The 12,256-nt window shown below is 38.3% G+C and overlaps 1 protein-coding gene across 18 annotated transcripts in view; it reads right to left on the bottom strand.

The window, feature by feature from the left end:
- Positions 1 to 588: 588 nt before the first annotated feature.
- The window catches only part of dtna (dystrobrevin, alpha), a 33,572-nt gene continuing 21,904 nt past the window's right edge, over positions 589 to 12,256 (bottom strand). For 12 of the 18 annotated variants that reach the window (XM_061796793.1, XM_061796789.1, XM_061796798.1 and 9 more), the window contains 10 exons: positions 12,152 to 12,233; positions 11,578 to 11,687; positions 9,989 to 10,102; positions 9,130 to 9,226; positions 7,959 to 7,982; positions 6,092 to 6,251; positions 5,294 to 5,383; positions 4,111 to 4,337; positions 3,979 to 4,017; positions 589 to 2,876 (listed from right to left, as the gene is read on the bottom strand). In XM_061796793.1, coding sequence (XP_061652777.1) covers positions 4,000 to 4,017; positions 4,111 to 4,337; positions 5,294 to 5,383; positions 6,092 to 6,251; positions 7,959 to 7,982; positions 9,130 to 9,226; positions 9,989 to 10,102; positions 11,578 to 11,687; positions 12,152 to 12,233 — 922 coding nt within the window. In that variant the 3' untranslated portion in view covers positions 589 to 2,876; positions 3,979 to 3,999. Of the gene's footprint in view, positions 2,877 to 3,978; positions 4,018 to 4,110; positions 4,338 to 5,293; positions 5,384 to 6,091; positions 6,252 to 7,958; positions 7,983 to 9,129; positions 9,227 to 9,988; positions 10,103 to 11,577; positions 11,688 to 12,151; positions 12,234 to 12,256 lie in introns of those variants that run through there. The other 6 variants (XM_061796795.1, XM_061796807.1, XM_061796805.1 and 3 more) reach the window with 3 other exon arrangements.

The raw sequence follows: 12,256 nt of genomic DNA, 5'->3' as shown, positions 1-12,256 counted from the left end.
AGACTTGGAATACAATTTAATGCAGGTTGGACAAATCTCCTTGCTACTAAAACAAAATGCAGTGCAGTACATATATCTGATTTTAAATAGTGTAACATCTGCACTCTTGTGTGTGGGCCGTTAAAGGCGAAGCTTGTTCACTGGTGGTTGTGACATCCTCAAAGATGAAAGAGTAAAGGAATAAGGAATGTTCAACTTAAATATTCCTTTGTTCCTTTGCATTTCCATCATCCCCCCCCCCCCCCCCAAAAAAAAAAGAGAGTTGGTATTACAGTATACACTATACTCTAATTTGATTCATGTTTTACATTATATTTTAAATGAATTAACTGCATGTTAAAAAATATGTCCTTCATAATGTAACACAATGCAGTACGGTACATACATCTGATTTTCAAAAGTCAATTTGACAACATGGAACCAAAAAAATAAATACAAAACAAAACACAGTGAACACCAGGGAGCAGTCGTCGCGTGTCGTGTACAGACAGCTTGCAGTGAGTTTACGACAGCTAATAAATGTACAGTGCTGAAGCAGAGCAACTCAAGTGTGTCGTGCTTGAAATGAAATAGAAAGGAGTTCCCGGGCAAGAGTTATGGCATGGCGTCAACACTTTATTATGCATCACAACCATGCAAAAAAAATAAATAAAATAAAATAAAATAAAAAATCACAGCAAGAACTACGTAATAAGTCCAAACAATAGATATTCCGGTACTCATTTTACAATTTGATGTCATGAAAAGGAGACTTGGGGCTGTGTTTCGAACGACTCTTTATTTAACTTTCTTCAGTGCTGTAACCAAAATATAGGTTAGCTCCTTCGCTAACATCACATCCTGCTTCCGCCAACACTGCACCAGATGACCGACAGCGGCCTTGGATCAACAGCAGGCAAATCTCACAACATTTTACATCGACTTACATGTGTCTGGAGCACACGAAACAATGACAAAAGATGGGGCAACATTCAATTAGAAACCTGATTGTAAACCTGTTCAGTGTTCAAAAGTGAATCATGTTAATATGTTTTTTATTATTTTTTTTAATATAATTTACAGTATTTCCTCAAATAGTGGCCATCACAAATAGACACCGTGCCCCTCTTGAAACAAATAAACGCTTCCCTCAAACACATTCAAGAAATGCAGTCCAGTAACTTCTCAGTTCATTGATACTATTGTTTCAGTCTACTGCTGAGCCCATTTCAACTGTTGCTAATCAAAACAGCAGCACCTACCGAAGCATATAAACAGTCCCTCAGATGAATTCAAGTCTTGTTTTCTTTTTGCTATTTTTTGTTCTAATATTACATGATATTACTGAAAAACACGTAGTGAGTGTAATTATCTCAGTTTATAGATGCTACTGTTCATTAAAGCGGTAACTGCTGAGCCCATTTGAACTCTGTTGCGAACCAAAACAGTAGCACCCACTTAGGCACATAAACAGTCTCCCAAATGAATTCAGTTCTTAGTATCGGTCATGTTTCCTTCTTGCTTATTATTATTATTAATAGTGGCTGTGCCTCCAATAGATGCCATGCCCAAATTAGTCTGCCGGGTCTGCGCAGGACAAATAAATACCTCCCTCAAATAGACAATTTTTTTCCCATTAGGCAACAACAACAAAAAAAGGCTGAAACATTACTTCTCTCATTCCAAAAATGGTATACACGGAGATTTTAAGGACTTAACGACTTGGCTCATTTGAACTCTGTTGCTAACCAAAACATCAGCAACAAAACACAAAAACATTCTGTCAGATGAAATCAAGTGCGGAGTCTTACCGCAGCATTCAAAATGATCTGCCATTATGTTCACACGATTAGCATTTCAATTCCAGTCCGCAATATTGTGGTTTTTGCTTTTAACTCTAGTTTCACATGACAATCTAATGCTTCTCCCATCTAGTTAAGAGTGGCCACTTTGAGCAGAAATAACTGTAATTATCACATGACCGTAATTACATCGGTTAACTACATCTTAAGAGTCATCTTACAGTGTTTCTTTTCTTTTCCAGTGCATTTCTTTTGAATGCTGCTGTTGGCTACTACTGTACATGCTCCAATGATGGCTTGACTGTCCTCCAAGAAGCTAAGGCAGTGTATATTGTTATCATCACTGATGTCTGAAATATAGGTCACAAAAACAACATGCAACAATGAGATTAGGAAATACATGGTAATACAGTGGAACCTCAGTTTTGTACTAGTTTTGGTACGACGGTCTTCAATAAAAATAAATGTGATGTTTAATGTTAATTTATCCATTTCATTAGTCATATATATATATATATATATATATATATATATATATATATATATATATATTTGCTTGTTTTTATTTTTTTAAAAACTTTTTTAAATTTATTTTGTTAATATTTTTGAGTGGTTGGAACGGATTAATATTGGGAAATATTGCTTCAGTTTTCCTATGAGTCAGTTTTAGTTCAGGTTTTAAGACTTTTTGGAACGTATTAATCACGAAACCCAAGATTCCACTGTAGTGGTAAAATTTGACCAGGTCAGCATTGTATATTTAAAAAATACAACTCAAATATATTTGTATTGGATCATAAATCAGATGAGACACAGACACAAAACAGTACATTTCTACATTGGCTTGATAAGTCAAATACAAAGCGAAAAACAATAATCACGTGGCTGATATGGCACCTGTGGTATAATAATAGTAGAGCGCTCGGTGATTTTTAATCTCTTGACTTATTCATCAGCTCACAGTTTCACCTTAAATATGAGGTTGGTTAAAAATATATAGATTCTTTACACAAACTTATATTTTAAGCTATAGGATCCTGGCCAGTGTCGTCGCGTCCAGTGTCATCACTTATTGTTGCTTTTGATATTGCTCATCTGTGAACAAGAACACAATGTCACTAATAGAATTACTGTATGCAATAATGTTTAACATTTTGATGTTAATTATACATTATTTAAGAAGCATCAAATGGGGGAGTTTGAAAAGAGTAACTTCATTTTTTATGGAGTCTACATTAAAACATATATTTTTTTACATGTAAATTACAATTTTTATATATTTATTTAAAACATAAAACACATTTCTCATTTCATTTTAAGTTTGAAAAATCCTGGAAACCCAAATATATTTTCAATGTCAATTTGAAAGTATCTCCACAAATTGTAAACATTTCATTTTCACATTAAAATAAATTCTTTAGCATTTTATTTTAATTATTGAAAAAAAATGTTTAAAAAAGAGATTTGGCAACAAAAAATTAAAAACATTTATGTAAAAAATCTATCCATCCATTTTCCGACCCGCTAATCCTCACTAGTTTCGCGGGAGTGCTGGAGCCTATCCCAGCTATCATCGGGCAGGAGGCGGGGTACACCCTGAACTGGTTGCCAGCCAATCGCAGGGCGCATAGAAACAAACAAGTATTCGCACTCACATTCACACCTACGGGCAATTTAGAGTTGTCAATTAACCTACCATGCATGGTTTTGGGATGTGGGAGGAAACCGGAGTGCCCGGAGAAAACCCACGCAGACACGGGGAGAACATGCAAACTCCACACAGGCGAGGCCGGGGATTGAACCCCGCTCCTCAGAACTGTGAGGCAGACGCTCAAACCAGTCTTCCACGTGCTGCCCTAAATCAATCTCATTTTATTTTAATTATTTGGAGACTATACATATATTGTAACATTAAAATGAAACATTTAACATTGTATTTTAATCCTTCAATATTTAAAAAAAAAAGATGTTTTTTAATATTTTCAAAATTAAATACTATTTTTAAAATTAAAAAACATTTTAAATCATTTATTTTAATTCTTTTAAAAAATTCAAACCCAACAAAATGTTAAAACATAACCATGATTGTTTTACTTACATTGTTTTAAATTCAAATCAGGAATCAACGAGGTAACAATTTAGATTTCAATTCAAATTTGTGCAGTTTTTTGTTTTCTATAATGGCGTGCATATTCACCAGTGTCCTGGAGCAGCACTATCACTGCTGCAGCGTCACCTGTAAGCACAAAGTAAACACCAACACCACACAACAGCAGGTTAGAGCCCAATTTCTATGGCTCCACTTGACATTTGCAAAAGGAGAGCTCACCATGCAGGCTTTGTCCGGCTCCTGCCGATGCTTGATGAACTCCTCAAACTTGAGCTCGTCCTCCAGCTGCCGCTCCAGGTCGTTCCCGTAGCGTTCCTCTTCCTGCTCCGCCGCAGCGATCCTGGGCTTAAAGCTGAGGAAGGGATCTGAGGTGGTTGTTGTTACTGCAAATGTGTCGCCGCGGCCGAAATCGGAATCCACAGTGCTCTCAGTCTCGCTTCCACCCTCTGAGAGAGAACATGGCAGTTGATACAAATCTTTGAATCCAGAATGAACAAAGAACATAATATAAAATATATACAGTATGTACACTTTGGCCACAACATTAGGCACAGTCTAATTACATCGAATACAAGAGCTGTATCAAAAGAATTCTGCCATTACAAAGCTAATTAAAACTGCAAACAGCAATGAATGGGCCCTAGCGCCTCGTTTTTCATGGTGAAGCCTTAAAGCTAGAATTCACAACTTTTTTTGTTAAAAAAATACTTTTCACACAAGCCAATACTAGAGGAGATGACAAAATGCTATTTAAGCCTGTCCGATTCATTTCCCATGCTGGGCCAGTTGGTGGCGCACCGAAAATGACGTAGAAGGAAATGATTGCGAGGGGTAAAGCGTAGTTGTAAAACACTTACTAAAACTATTATTTTGCATTTTTGTAGCATAAAATGGTCATATAATAATTACTGTGCAAATGAAAAGAATAACAAAAAGTGCCGCAAATGAACATCTACGTCTTTTTGAGGCGCCATCGGCTGCCAGCAGCGGTGTGGATGGTCACGACCCAGCACTCCTCTCGTCCTTACTGATCTGTTTTTATTGCTTTTGTTGATCTCATTTCTTTTAACGTGTGTGTACGTTAACTTGCTAGTGACCCAGCGATGTAGTTTGCGAGAACTTTTATCTACTTGATTATAACTGAGCGTCGTAACGCTGCTGCCGCTTCACCACCTGTTATGACGTGACTTTTTTGTGTGTCCCGTTACGAGAGACATGTCCACCCAATTTTGTGTAGATCAATGAAACTAACTTAGAAATTTGCGGGTCAGCTTCAACCCCTCGACCTTCAACCTTACAAACAGGAGCGCGAGCTAATAGAGAGGGACAAAAAATATGTCATTGATGGCCTGTGCAAAAGAAAGACTGTTAGAATTAAGAATGTCTCCCATTTTAGCTGTACCTGAATTCAACTCTTTGACCAGCGATGACATTGTGTTGGTGATGGAGTCAGCAGCGATGAGGAGGTCGTTTCTCAAATTTCTCCTGGGACCTTTGACCGAGAACAGATAATGAGTTTAGGGCTGGGGGAAAAAAAATTGAATGACTCGGCTGAGTCGACTTCAAATATAGGTCGACGCAGAATTTCTGCCTCGAACCTCCACCGGCACCCAAAAGAAAAAAAAAGGTTCTCCCCGGAATCATGTTTGAGCCACCAGAAACAAGGATATTGTTTTACAAGGATATTTATTGCAGATGGACGCAGAGTTGGGCCATCGATAAACTTTGCCAAAAACGACAGAGGAGCGTCTGTAAGTGATTTTTAAGACATTATTAGATGTGTAATGTACATATAAAATGATGTATGTGTGAGCTGAAGGGTAGTTAGCGCTTTTATTTTATTTTTTACCTACTAGCATGCTAATGCTAATCGTGAATGCTAACCATTTAGCAAAGGCTGATTTTGTTGTATCAAATTCTGTTTATACCATACACTCCGTACCAAAATATTCAGTTTAAGGATAGAAATCCAGCCCTCGTAATTGAGAATAAAATGCTTGTTAGCATTAAATAATAATAATAATAATAATAATACTTAAGATTTTGATGAGGGGGGGCGATTACTCAAGTACTTGACAAAATATCAATAGGAAACTCTATTCTAAAAAGATTTCATTGTGACAGCCCTAAATGAGTTCACAACATACAGCATTACCACATTGCAGTCTTTTTGGAATAGTGTAGAAACTTGTTGCGTTACCCTGAGCAAAGGCCTCCTGAACATCGCCTCCCACGCCCATGAGGGAATCCTGAGGTGTGTGAGTCGGGGTGGTTCCGGCCGAGTCCGAGTGGATGGGCGTGGGGATGGACCTGCTGACGGTGTGACTGGGTGATGAGCGTGGAGAGCCAGGTCCCTGAGTCTGCAACACGTTAAGATCACATAAGGACATCTTTCTCGTAGCAAGCTACAGTTGGGGAAATCATTGTTTGATTCTTTGCTGAACTTGTAAGTTTGCTCACAAAGAAATTAACGGTCTCTAATTTGCATGGTTGCTCAATTATGATGTCAGGCAAAATGCACAAAAACAAATAGATGTTATAAATTGTTCATTTTTGTTCAGTTAAATAACTAATTGAGCTCATACAACTCAGCTAGCTAGAATTGTGGCTCCCACAGATTAGCTGGTGCCCATGTGGAGCACATACTGTATGTGCACAATCAATTCAAATGGTCATGGGTATGAATCACACGTATTCTACAAATCCATTTCTTACCTTCCAATCTCTATATGGGCAAGACTTAACAGCTGTCAAAAGATGTCAGGGACAAAACTGTAGACCTGCACAAGTCTGGAATGGGTGATAAAACTATCAGCAAACGTCTTAGTGAGAAGGTGACAATTATTCCTGCCATTAATTCCTAAGCGGAAAACAGACAAAATGACCGTCAACTGCCCTCGGTCTCCGTGTCAGATCTTGACTCCTGCAGTGAGGATGATCATGAGAAAGGTAAGAGAGCAGTCTCAAAGTACATGGCAGGAACTTGTTAACGATCCGAAGACAGTTGGTAACACACAGAACTGTGAAGAACTGAAATCTTGCAGTGCCCGCAATGTCCACAAGGCACTTGTTCAGGCCCGCTTTAAGTTTCCCAGTGAACATCTACTGTAAATGCCTCAGATGGCTTCAAATAAAGTGCTGTTGTCAGATGAATTCAAAATTGAGCTATTTTGTATCAACTCGTTCGTCTCACTGTATTTGAAAGAGGAACAAAAAAAAAATCAAGAGTATGACCCAAAGAACACCAAACTCCAGTATGTGTAGTGGAAACATGATGTTTTGGGGCTGTTTTTATTTTTTAAATTTCATTTCTTGTTTTTAAGAGACTGTTCATTTCTTTGTAAGTAGCTAACCCACAAATTCAGCAGGGGATAACAAATATTTCCCCCACAGTGTGTTAAATTCAAAGCACACCTCTATTGTTTTGAAGCATTATACACAGGTTAGAAACATAGTATGTGCAGTCTGTCAAATCAGTCTACATGCACTGCTTTATTCCTGTTGTTACCGCATCTAGCTACAAGCTGTGGCTGCCCAGAGTGAACACCTTGTATCTTGGAACTGTTACAAGCTCATATCGTGCATCCTCAAGTAGTGGCCTCCACACTAATAGATGCCAGTGAATCCTTCATCGGAACAAATAAACGGCACATTGTTGAGGAATACCTTCACTCACAGATGCTGTCCCGCTTCTGCTACTACTACCGAAGTTGGGAAAACCCTAACCCGCCTCCCACCCGAAGACAGGTGGGATATGCTCCAGCAGCCCGCGACCCAGGTAAGGATAAGGGGTAAACAAAATGGATGGATGGATAAAAATACATTTGTTCAAATAATTGCCTCCCCCCAAATACAGTACACCTGGTACTCTGCATTGGAGTAAATAAACCAGCCACTATGTGAGGTACTACTGTAAATTACATTAAATATCGACATACTCCTGAGACTAAAGGCTGTTTAATTGATCCATTTTTTTGTGATACAAGATGCTCACCTGGCAACAATGACTATTCAGTTCAAAACATAGGCTAAATAGTTTTTTCCTCCCTCACACTTTTCGCACTTACAGCTTGTTTCTGTTCCTCAGCTAGCTGTGGGGAAAAAAACAACAACAACAACCACATTATGTTAAGGTCCATTTGAATCTACTCTAGCATGTAATAGGAATGCGCCCATCCCGTGCATGTTTGAATGGATTCATATTGATCCTTTTACACTACGTAGGAAGGCATCCTACATGTTTAAAGACAATGTAGAAAGTAGTTTACTGTATGTGCATCTTCAATCAAAGCTTAAGCTTCTTTAGCTCCCATTTTGCAATTGACATTGTCATACATTGTGCTTGTATGTCCGCCCTTTTCTCCGGGTACTACGGCTTCCTTCCACGTTGCAAAAACAAGCACGTTAGGTTCATTAAACACGAAATTGTCTGTAGGTGTGGATGTCAGTGTGAATGCTTGTTTGTCTATATGTGCCCTGCCATTATGGAGACCAGTTCCGTGTGTACCCCGCCTTTCAAAGTCAGCTGGGACAGGCTCACGCCCACCTGTGACACTAGTGAGGGTGTAGTAGTGGCGACTGGTCGATTGACTTCCAGGGGGGGCATGTTACAAAATAAGAGAGTGTCCGAAAGTTCGTCAAACATTAGATCTCCCAGCAAACAATAATACACTTACCCTTTACATAAAATGTATAAAGTCCATCCATCCATCCATCCATCTTCTGTACCGATTACCCTGCAGTCCATTAACCAAAAGTGCTAGGTTGCTATCTTAATCTAAAACCGCTAGGCTGACATGATGTGGTTTTTACCGTTGTTTGTAGGTTGATGTTTACATGCTCTTAATACTTGTCACTGTGTAACTTCTTTGATGGATAGATAGTGTAGATAGATGGGTAGATAGATACAGACAAACAGACAGAACCCCTGGAGAAAACTCCAGCAGCCGCTACTGGTATGTACGATAGAAAATGGACGAATGGTTCTCTTTACAGCGTGACTTAAAATTGTCTTGTTTACATATTTATGATGATACATTTGACACTACATTATTGGAATATATATTACGCGGCACTACCTGCAAATACCAAACACAAAATGGATCAATTTGAATGCTGTTATCTCAAGCGTAGTTTCCCAACATGAAACACAATGTATAAAAACGTTCCTTCCGAAGTTAGAAAGCACGGTGACTGGATGAAGTCGTGAAAAAGATGGAGGGCTCTTGTCTCCGCTACCTTGAGAAGCATCATTAGCTGCTCCAGCTGCACCATGAGCTCTCTGCGACTCTCCTGCAGACTCGACATTCTCTGCTCAAGCTCATCTTTGCGTTGCCTGACAGGGGAGGGAAAAAAAAGGTACAGATTGATGACATCATTATGTCACATCCATAGTAAAATGTAAAAAAACAGAGTAAGTCAAGCAGCTACAATCTATACTTAGCTCTTTCTTAACCAGATATATTCAGCATGTCCCCCTCCCCAAATTGCAAAAACTTCCCTGGTATCTTAATAACAAGGATTGAGAATTGTGAAGAAGTCAGCACTTCATCACCAAGTCGCCAAATTACACTTGGCGTGCGAGTGTGCGCAGGAAACACCACCAAACACAAATACCGTCAACCTCCATCTTGACAATTTCACTCAACACTGACGTTTGTGTTGGTTATCAAAAGCTAACACTGATAGCACAGTTGGCTAATGCTAATTTGTGCTAACACTGCAGCTCTGCTTGTTTTGGGGGCTTTGACATGACAGTGCTTCTGTGTCGTCCGACTATCATTTAAAAATGGATCTTCACCCACCCTAGCTCCCAAGTTGTGGGTGGACAAACTCAGTAATGGGGCGGAGTTATATAAATTGGCCCCACTGTTTTGGCCCCAATTCGGTAAAACTCAGAATGGCTCGCTTATATACATTTTTTGACCTAAGCAGCTCACAAACGATTTAATTGTTTAATGTCACACTTGATAGGTGGGCAGACACCCCAGAGATCCAACTACAGTATCTGTATACAAGTCAATTTTCTATAATACATCCCCTTTAAATTGAATTATGTGCTGTATGTTACGTGGTGGATGGAGAGGGCCCCGCTTACCTGAGAAGTCGTAACTCAGTCAACAGAGTAGGATTCTGCTGAGCCTTGTCTGGCGGCGGCTGCGAGGCCTCCTCATGCTGGACGCGCAGTCGTTGAATTTCCTGCAGGATTTCTCTGTGTGACACGCACAAACAGACCAAAAAAAAAAACAACAAAAATGTAATTTATGGCACATAATGCGCCCCTCAGAGCCCTTTAGTGGCTAATGACTGTTACGAGGGTCAAGGGGAGCTCCCGCCATGATGACTGCTGGATGAATGTGCGATTTTATAGACTTGGCTGGGTGTTGGTGGCAACATTGAGGGAAAATGATGCATGCGGTAACGCTTTAGAGGCAAAAGAACCGTATTATTATCATACATTTGTGGCTGCAGAACCATGTGTCTCGAAGTCACATTGAAATAATGATACATTTATGAGAAAAACATTATCATAAGATTGAATGTATCATTGAAATCTAAAATATTAATAATCAAAAAGATGTATATATAGCACTCAAATTATTATCAGGGGTTTAAATGTTGAATTTACTTGTGTTTCAGGGCAATATTAAGTTTGTCCAAATGGTTAATAAAAATAAAGATAAATATGAAAAAGTATTATATTATTATAATTTAAAAAACTATTATTCTTTTATTAAGTTATATTATTCATCGTAATCAGTTCTGTATCAACGTAAGTTCCTATGTTAAGTTCAGTATTAACTTAATAGCTTGGTAAAAATTTAAACGTATGATTATATTTAGTAATTATATAATACATGCTCTTATTAATACTAAATATTGAAATAATCAAGAGCTAACCCACTTGAAATAAGATAATTTATTATTAACGTATTTAGAATGCATTTTTTTTCCTTCATGTTCTATTTTCTTCCATTTCTGTATCATTCAAAAAAGTCATTTTACCCTGTAACCACTTCAAATAAAATGTATTATTATTATTATTATATTTTAATATTGACAGAATTATAAAGACAAAAATGTAGACAATTATAATGTTCTCCAAAAGAAATAGGCTGGGCATTTTGAAATTGAAGTGTTTCATTTCTGTATTATGACTACATGTCAGTTAAAAACTGGCAGCTGTCGTTAAACTGTAAATGAAGGGAGCAAAGATTTTGGGGGAACGGATGTGTGAGACAACTTCTGCCGCGAATTGGTGCTCGATAGATAAAACTGAATTGACTCGAATAAAAAGGTCAAAAACACAAACCAAATAAATACTTGATAATTCGTCACTAGGAGGCAGCATAAACCCAACCAAAAAAAGAGTTCATCTGCTGCATGTTCAGAGATTTATTATGTCCATCCATCCATCCATTTTCTGAGCCGCTTGTCCTCACTAGGGTCGCGGGCTTTATTATGTTTATACAGTATATACTTTATATGATATACTCTACTAACATGTGAGGAGGGTATGAATTCATGTTAATACATTACACAAAACAAAATATACAAATTATGACCATTTTTATACAGTTGTCAATTAAAAAAAAAAATAATGCTTTTTCCAAGCCTCAACTTCGCTCATACGCTGTGAAAACAAAGAAAAAGAACAATGCCTGCTCGGGGCGTTCACTCCCTCACCTGTTTTTACTCTCCAGCTCGGCGATGAGCTGCCTCTGCTGTTTGTTGGCATCCAGAGAGCACGGCAGGTCTGCGGGGACTCTGTGCTGCTGCTGCTGCTGCTGCTGAGCCTGAAGCAGAGAAGTAAAGTGCACTAAGTAGCTGCAGGTACAGAGTGGAAAATAATTATTTGATCCCCCGCTGAATTTGTAAGTTTGCTCACTATCAAGAAAACACATTTTTATGGTCGTTTATATTATCAGACGATATGAATGTATATATATATATATATATAAACTATATAAAATATAAGCATAAGTTAGTACTTGGTGGAGAAACCCTTGCTGGTAAGAACAGTGCTGGGATGTTTCTTTCCGTTGGTCAACAGGTTTTGTAATCATATCAGGAGGTTATTTAAAGAATAAAGTCATTTTACAAGGACAAAAGGCATATTATTACAGGAATAAAGTCCTGTTTTGTTTGTTTGTTTGTTTTTTATTTTTTTAGAGTATAAAAGTGTTTTACAACTCTGAATTTACAAATCCAGCAGGGGCTCAACTAATCATTTCCCACACTGTATGTTCACGTGTCTCACCGCAGCATCTGCAGCCAGACGAGCAGCGTAGCGGGCGATGAGGCTATGCTCCTCGTCTTGGTGGTTGCTGCTCTCTAGCAAGCTGATGGAGAGGAAAATAGAGAT

This window comes from Phyllopteryx taeniolatus, chromosome 14, assembly GCF_024500385.1.
Source record: "Phyllopteryx taeniolatus isolate TA_2022b chromosome 14, UOR_Ptae_1.2, whole genome shotgun sequence".
Lineage (NCBI taxonomy): Eukaryota > Metazoa > Chordata > Actinopteri > Syngnathiformes > Syngnathidae > Phyllopteryx > Phyllopteryx taeniolatus.
This window is presented reverse-complemented; position numbering and strand designations above follow the sequence as displayed.